Genomic DNA, 7,973 nt, shown 5'->3' on the forward strand with positions numbered 1-7,973 from the left:
TGTTTCCAGCTGGACCTCAGAGAAAAAAACAGCTCCTTTCTCTACCCGCTCCTGCCTGCACCACTGCCTGCCTGTGCTCATGCTGGGGGCTCAAGTGTCCAGGCTGGGGGGCAGCCAGTACTGGGACATGGTTTGTGCTGGTAGCATGGTGTCACTACAGGGATGTGGCCAGTGCCACCAGGGGTCCTGATGCCAGCGCAGACAGCAGGAGGCAGCAGACTCCGAGGTCACCTTCGGTCACTGCCTTAATTGCTGCCTGTTGGCACCGAGGGAGTTTGGTTTTCATCTTCCAGAAATCAAAGTGGAGCTGAAAGCACGGGGAGCTGGAAGTCTGGGGGAAACCCATCAACCTTGGCAATGTCCCTGCAGGTCTTGTCTCCCCTCAGCCCTCCAGTGTTGCTGAACATCCCACGTCTCTAGGCTTGGGTGCCAGAGTGGGTCCGTGCTGTGGGGCTCCGGGCTGCCCCCGAGCGCTGCCTGGGGCTCTGGGTCAGACGCGGGAACCTGGGCGGCTGAATCTGCTTTATTGTGCTCAATTAGTACAAGGTCCCCTGTGCCACTGTTCTACACCCAGGGCGGTGGGTGCCACCTTTATACCCCCTAACATGTCCCCTTTATGCCCCCCTCCTCCTGCGTCCCACCAGTGCCTGTCCTGCCCCTCCGTGCTCCCACTGCTGCCTGTAGCCCTTTTGGGACCCGAGCGTGACCCTGCTGTGCCGTCCTCCCGCAGTGCCATGCTGGGGGGGGCACTGCCTGGCCCCGCAGGTTTACATTCATAATAACAGTCGTTAATAAATATTTCGGTGACTCTGCGATGCCGGCAGCCGGCTGGGTCCCCACCGGTGTTGCAGCCGGTGGCAAGGGCAGTCGGCAGCCCCTCGGGGGGCTGCTCAGCCCGGCTGCCCTCCTGCGGCCCCGGAGCTGCAGCACCCCCGCCACTGCCCACGCAGTGCTGCCGGCAGGGCGGCCGAGGCTGTGCCCCACCTGCGGCCCCGCTCCTAGGCAGAGCCCGGCGCCCGGGGCCGATCCCCGGGTCACCAGGGGGATGCGCTGCGGGGACCCCGCTCGGCCCGCGGCCCCTCGTGGGTGCGCCGGCGGCGGGCTCTGCGCGGCTCCTCACCCTGCCCGCGGCCGGGGGGGCCGGCGGGAGTGCGGGGCGGTGGCGGGGGTCTTCCCCGGCTCCAGAGCCTCTGGCAGACCTTGTCCGTGGCTCCCAGCGGTGGGCGCTCCACCAGCTGGAGGAAGTCCCGGTACCAGACCTTGCGGCCGGGGATCCCGGCGGCGAGCTGGGGATCTCCGGCAGATGCCACGCCCGTGGCCTGCCAGGCGCCGATCACCTCCAGGGAGAGCCGCAGCAGGGGCTGGGTGAAGCCGTGCTCGGTGGCGTGGCAGAGGTAGAGGCCGGCGTCGGAGCGCTGCACGCTGCGCAGCAGGACACCCCGCTCCGTCCGCACCACCCGCTCGTCCATCTGCACCTGCAGTACCCGTGGGGACGGGCGGTCAGCTCGGCACGGCACGGCGCAGTCCCACCGGCGGTACCTGGCCAGGGAGAGCCTACCTCTCGCTGCGGATCATTCAGGGTGCGCTGGTATGTCCAGAGGATGTGGGCTTGCAGGGATTTGGGGATGCACTCCAGAAAGACGGTGCTTCCCTCCACCCCGTAGAGTTGCTTCTGGGGTACGGTGTCCCGCCTGGGATCTGCAGGGACACAGCCTGGCTGTCAGCCCCCAACCATGGCAGGGTTGCCCCCAGACTCCAGCTGGGTCCCAGCTCACCTTCAGAGCAAAGCATGTTGGGGTCACCGTTGCGGACGTCCTGCCGGCGGAAACGCCTGTGGGAAGGCGATGGAGGAGCAGGGGCTGCAGCAGCGTGACCCGTGCTCCTCACCATGGCCTCGGGGCAGGCTGGCTGCCCCAGCACTGCATCCCAGCAGGCCACCTACCTCTTGGTGTTGGGCACGTAGCGGGTGCAGGTGTTGCCATCCCAGGCACAATATGGGTCCCGGGCCAGGCAGCACTCGGCACAGGCTTTGCCATAGGCACCGCAGCGGTGCAGGGGCAGCTGGGCCAGCGCTGTGGCCGAGCCAGCGTAGATCTGATGCTGGGGGAAGAGCAGAGCTGAGCACCCCCATGCTGTGGCAGGGGGCTAGGCACAGCCATGGTGGACCTGGGAATGCCCAGGGGTCCCCCCTTACCCGCTTGGAGGAGAGCTGCAGGCTGATGATGGGGGAGGCATCCTGTGGGCAGAGCATGGGCAAGAGTTAAGGATGCATGGAGCAACCTAGGGATGCAGCATTCTGGCTCCCACATCCTGGCAGCTGGAGTGCCCTGGCACAACTCAGAGCATGAACAGCATATGGAGATGATGTGGGAAAGTCTGACTGGAGGGATGTAGAACCCTGGCCCTCACCTGGAAGACCTGCAGCTCCTCCAGCAGCAGTGGCTCCATGCGGTGCCAGCTCTCCTTGGGCACTGAGACCACCTTCAGCACTGTGCCCACATCTGCAGGCAGGGAGGGGTGAGGCCACGGGTCCCAGCCGCAGCATCTCCCCGTTCTCCCTCACTGCCCCATCCCTAGGGTCACTACATGCCTGTGCCAATGAAGAGGACATCGTAGTGGCCATCAGCAGCGGTGACACGGTCCACAGCTATGCGGGTGAAAGTGTAGGGCACGGCAGCTTGCAGGAAGAGGGGGCGCTGGCCATGGGGCAAGACAGGGTTATACATCAATGGGTGGTGACGGGCAAACTGGATCACCTCATCGGGGAAGTCCTTGGTGGAGCCGAAGGTGCCAAATGTTTTGCTGGGGCACTGCAGGGAGACAGCACTGGCTAAGCAGGGTCTCACAGCCCACTGTCCCCACCCCACCAGCCGAGGCACCCCTACACTACGTACCATGCCTGGGCGGGGGTATGGCACACGCCCCTGGTATGACACCCACTGGTAGTTGGGACCTTCCTTGTGTGCAAAGGGGCCCAGGAAAGCCCGGCGGATGTCAGCCATGGTGTAGACACAGACAGCTGAGCCTTGGAAAACAGAGCTGGTGGGAGAGAGAAGGGAAAGATGTGAGGGGGCAAGCGGGGCACCACTGGGTATGTGCAGGGTCCTGGGGAGGGGGCTCGACCTGGAGGTGGAGAAGATGGCGTAGATCAGAGGGTTGCGCTTGTCTCTTGTCTGCAACAGGAAAACATCCCCTGCAAGCAGGGAAGGTGTCAGTGCTGCCAGTGTTGCCCACAGCTACACGGGTGGGGTCGCATCCCCATTTACTCACGGAGCTCATCAAAGTGGGTGTCTGCCCCATCAGGTCCTGGCACAGCACAGACCAGCCGAGCCTTCAGGAATGTCGTCCACTTGTTCACCAGGCTGCGCTGCCCACCCATATCGTTCTGCCAGGGAAAGGAGGACACTGGTGTCAGCAGCAGCAGGTGGCACCCCTGGGCACCCCGGCCCCCAGCCCACCTGCCTGTGGATGCTCTCACCCGGCAGATTTGGCCGATGCGGGCAAAACTGGTCTTGCCCAGCCCCTGCTGCCGTTCAACCGCTGTCTCACGGAAGAAGAAGTAGATCTTGTCGTCGTCGGGGTCCTCACTCTCTGGCACCCAAAAAACAGCCACGAACTTGGGCTCTGGGGACAAAGGGGCGATGCTTCCAATGCCTCCACTCTGCTCCCCAGGGACCCTGGAGTGCTTGCTGGGGTCCCAGGGGAGGGTGCAGAACCAACCCTGCCCAGCTGCAGAGCAGAGGCAGAGTGAGGATGGGATTCCACCAGACATTGTGGGTCTGGAGAGGACACAGGAATCCCTGAAATCACCCTCTGGAGGCAGTGAAGGACAGTGTACATCTGAGCCTGAAGGAGTCATTGCCCTCATGCCTCCAGGCACCAGCAGCACTGTTGTGCCAGGATGCCAGTGGCCCCCCTGCCCCCCACCCTCCCAGTCCCCAGCACTGACCGTTGAGCCAGCGAGAGTCGTGCTGCTCCGTGCGGATGGAGGGACGTCGGCCCAGGCTGCGGAAGATGGTAAAGTCACGGCCCATCAGATCGGTGGCCACCCCAGAGTAGAGCTCCTCGCCTGGCAGGCACCGAGGGAAGTGTTATAGGGGACCCCCTGGCACTCCTGTGCCACACTGCACCCAGCACCAGGCTCAGAATGCCCTTACCCACAAGGACAGAGGCGGCTGTATGCCGGGGGTCATACGGGCTCTTCCCCTTGCCATCCTCAGTGTGGTGAGGGTCCAACTTAAAAACAGGCTCCTGGAGAGGAGTAAGGATGGGAGGTGGGCAGGTGGCAGCAGCTGGAGGCTGTGGTGGTGCCAGGGGAGGCTCACTTCTGCATGCTGGCCAGCCTCGATGAAGGCACAGACTGGGTGGAAGGCACCAGTGCCACAGGCATACAGGTGGGTCCGGTTGTAGGGGTGCAGGATCTTCACAAAATTCATGCACTCGGCCTGGGGATGGAGGAAATGAAGGGTGAGGTAGTGCTGGGGCAGATCCCTGGCACAGTCCTGGCTTCCCACAACACACTGCATCACTCACAGTGATATCCTTGCCAGCCCAGTTGCATTCTTCTCTCCACTCCACAGGAGCCGGCCAGTAGATCTGCGGGTGGAAAAGGGGATGCTCATCACACCTGGAGCACCTGGCACTGCCCTGGCAGCAGGTCCCCCCTGCCCCGTTACCTTCCTGTCCCGCTGGCTGATGTCATCCAGGGCCAAAGAAAGGAGGTGGTTCTGAGCACCCACGAAGAGACGGCCGCGCTCCTCGTCCAGCAGCAGGGCCTCGTAGCAGCAGGAGTGCTCCAGCGAGAAGAGGCGCAGCCCATGGCGAGCCCCCAGCTCTGCCGGGACCCACCGCCACTGCTCAGCCTGGCCCCGCCACTGCCTGTCCATCTCCACTACCCTGGACACGCTCCGAGGCAGCCTGGGTCAGGCCACGGCCCCCTGCCATGCCATCCCCTCCCCCAAACCTGTCCCACTGGCTTGACCAGGTTCACCAAGCCCTTGTCTGTCCAGCATTCATCCCCATGCCAGCCCCACACCCATCCCTGTGTCCCCCGAGACTCATCCCCAAACCACTCAGCAGTGATTCCCGTGCCCCTCAGCACCCATCTCTTCACCGCTCACCCGGCAGCAGGGGAGAAGGGGCCGTTCCCTGCCCCGCGGAGCTAATCCCACCGTGGCGGGAACAAACAGCCCTTTGTCAGGCTGGGAGGAGAGCTCTTGCTGAGACCCGCCGCTGGACAAAGCCCCCTGCGCCGTGCTGGAGGCAGTGGAGTGGCCAGTCGGGACACGGCATCAGCTCTCCAGCTGGCACAACATTCCCAACAGGTATGGCACAGCTGTGGCTAGAGAGTGCCACCACGGAGCACACAGGGGTAGGAGCACCTGTGCCTGCACATGCCGGGGGCTGGGAGTGAGGTCCCCAGCGCAGGCATGGCTCCAAGGACAGGCAGGTGGCCCCTGGAGGGGCTGGCATCAGGTAAGACCATGGCAGCCAGTGCAAACACCTGATAGCCCGCAGGGAGGGCAGCAGTGCTAGAGAAGAGCCAGGGGTTTTGCACCCGTCCCACTGTGCTGCTCCCCAGGATACTCCCGTCCCTCCCTCGGGATGATGCTGGCTGCTGCTGACACGTAACCAGTGCCCCCACACCTGACCGCACGCCCCCCCCACCCTGCCCGTGTCCCATGCTCACCGGGGAAGGACAGCTTGAGGCGGGGGGTGGCAGCGGTTGGGGGGCGGCCAGCGGCGAGGCCGCGCAGCAGAAGCAGGAGCAGGAGCAGCGTGCGGCTCATGGCCGGGGTCTGGCTGATGGCGCCGCGGCTGGGGCAGAGAAACAAGACCTCAGCTCGGGTTACAGCCCCCTCCCCACAGCCCCCAGACCACGATCCCTCCCCGATGCTGCCGACAGTGTCTGGAGAGCCCTGAACATCAGCACAGGGCAACTCAAGGCACGGCAGAAGAGGATCCCCCACTGGGCTCGACCTGGTAGTTGGAGGGGATGTGAGCCAGCCACATCCCTCCTATTTTTAAGTCCCCATTAATCTAATCCCAAACATAATGGGCTTGAGAAACACCCCTCCTGCTCTGCCCATGGGGAAACAGAGGCAGCCCAGCCAAGCAGCATCCAGCCCTGCCCATGCCTGTCTGAGCCCATCTGCAGGAGTATGCTGGGCTCTGCCCATTGCTGCCTGCAAAGCACAGAGCTGTCCTATAGGAATGGGGACAAGGACGGAGCAAGCACCGAAGTGGTGACAACCAGATAGGGCACCCTGGGCAGTCAGTGGGCTCCTGAGCACTGGGCAAGCTGTACATTATGGTAGTCATGGGATCCCATGCCTCAGTTTCCCCCACTGCTATAGCTCCACCATTAGCCCTTGGCCCTTCTTGTACCACATGCAAATGGGAGCAGGATTTGGGGGCTCTGGCTAAGCAGGTGCCCACAATACCCAGAGGGGCCCATGCCAGTGTGTCTGCCACTCTGATGGGTGCCCACCAAAAGGTAGGGAAGTCCTCCTCCGGCTCTGGCAGCAGCATGCTCTCCCCTGGGGAGTGGGAGGTGATTGTTATCAGGGCACTATGCCAGAATACAGATCCCATCTTGCCCCTGGCCATGCTGCAGTGCCTTGTGCAAGGCACAAACCGAGCCATGCCAATCATCAGCCCTTGTGGGTTTCACCCGTGGCACAGCCACTGGGGCCTCACCAGGACACCAGTGCCAACCAAAGCCCCACCACAGCCCCGGGGCTCGGTGCAATCACCCCAGGCTCTGCTACCTTGCCTGAGCTGGGAACTGGATGCTGGCCTGGAGGGTCACATATCCATGGCATGGATGGGGCTCCTGCGGGCAGGGCAGCCCCCTCCAGGCTGGCCGGTGGAGGCGAGCCCGGGGCAGGCAGCGGGCAGCGGACAGGGCCTGGCTGGGCGCAGTGCCGGGTACGGCTGCCCGGTGTCCCGGCACGAAGGCGGTCGGCGCTAATGGCATTTACAGAGGCGCCGGGATGAGGCGCGGGACCCGCCGGGCTCTGGCAGCCCCGACGGCTGCCGCCAGCCGGGGCCGTGCCGGGGCACGGGGGCCTCCCGCCTGCCCTCACTTGCCGAGCGGCCCGAGCAGACCCCCGGGCGCGGACCCGCGTGGCTCTGACTCGGCCGGCACGGGGGTCGGGCGGGGTGCGGGCAGCGGCGGCAGCACCACAGACCCTCGGTGCTAACCCTGGCAGATCCAGCCCGCGAAACTCCCCGTGCCAACCCCGACTCCAGCCTTCCGGTGCCGGAGGGGACACGCACCCCGCCGCGAGCCCCCCGCTACCAGCACGGGCAGCCCCCCCGACGGCAGCGCAGAGACCCCGTCCCGGGACACTCCCCGGCCACCCCCGTACCCTGCCGGCCCGCGGCCCCCGGCACCCACCTGTGTCCCGGCTCGGCTCGGTCCGGCCCGGCCCCGCCCGCCGCGTCCGCCGGGAGGGAGCGGGGCGGCCCTGCGGGGCGGGGCGGGGCGGGGCCGGGGGCGCGCACAGGGACACGCACACGAGTGTGCGAACACACGCTCACGAGCAGACACGCGGGCACCCTCACACATGTGCACACACACGCACACAGCCGAACACCCACGGCCCCTCACACACACACACACCCACACACCCGTGCTGCCACCCCAGTGGCCCGGGGTGACACTCAGGAGATACCCACGGTGACATCCGCTGCCCCGGGGCAGAGCTGAGGATGCCAAGGTCAGCACACGTGTGGCTCAGCACACGAGTGGTGGCGGGGCTACCTCCTCGCCGGGACAGGCACTTGCTTGCCCGAGCGTGGGGGCCGTGCCGGGGGGTGCCGAGGCCGTACCGGGGATACGGGGGGCCGGTCCCGCGTCCCGCTCAGCTGCAGCCCAGATGTCTGGCCCGAGCCCAGCCCGGAGCAAACAAAATTCCTCCGCTGCCTCCCATTTTCCAGCTGCCACTGCCAAGAATAGCAAGTGCCGA

General features: G+C 65.1%; 1 protein-coding gene across 1 annotated transcript; it reads right to left on the reverse strand.

Annotated features, from left to right (window-relative positions):
• Positions 1–537: 537 nt before the first annotated feature.
• On the reverse strand, positions 538–7,436 carry SEMA3B (semaphorin 3B). Its single transcript, XM_053953740.1, has 18 exons — positions 7,403–7,436; positions 5,690–5,817; positions 4,677–4,834; positions 4,534–4,596; positions 4,326–4,445; positions 4,158–4,251; positions 3,950–4,069; positions 3,479–3,624; positions 3,271–3,385; positions 3,124–3,193; positions 2,895–3,039; positions 2,591–2,810; positions 2,410–2,501; positions 2,195–2,236; positions 1,943–2,100; positions 1,776–1,831; positions 1,559–1,698; positions 538–1,475 (listed from the first exon to the last, which is right to left on the reverse strand). The coding sequence occupies exons 2-18, from the start codon at positions 5,787–5,789 to the stop codon at positions 1,035–1,037; spliced, it is 2,280 nt and encodes a 759-aa protein (XP_053809715.1). The 5' UTR covers positions 5,790–5,817; positions 7,403–7,436; the 3' UTR covers positions 538–1,034.
• Positions 7,437–7,973: the final 537 nt, after the last annotated feature.

Source organism: Vidua chalybeata, chromosome 12 (genome assembly GCF_026979565.1).
Source record: "Vidua chalybeata isolate OUT-0048 chromosome 12, bVidCha1 merged haplotype, whole genome shotgun sequence".
Taxonomy (NCBI): domain Eukaryota; kingdom Metazoa; phylum Chordata; class Aves; order Passeriformes; family Viduidae; genus Vidua; species Vidua chalybeata.

Bases quoted from the DNA above. Each gene is read 5' to 3' on its own strand.
- SEMA3B (XM_053953740.1), bottom strand. From the start codon at position 5,789: ATGAGCCGCACGCTGCTCCTGCTCCTGCTTCTGCTGCGCGGCCTCGCC. The intron at 4,835-5,689 runs GTGAGCATGGGA...GGGTCCCGGCAG, and splicing joins CCTCAAGCTGTCCTTCCCCG to AGCTGGGGGCTCGCCATGGG. The intron at 4,070-4,157 runs GTAAGGGCATTC...GGTGCCTGCCAG, and splicing joins AGCCGCCTCTGTCCTTGTGG to GCGAGGAGCTCTACTCTGGG.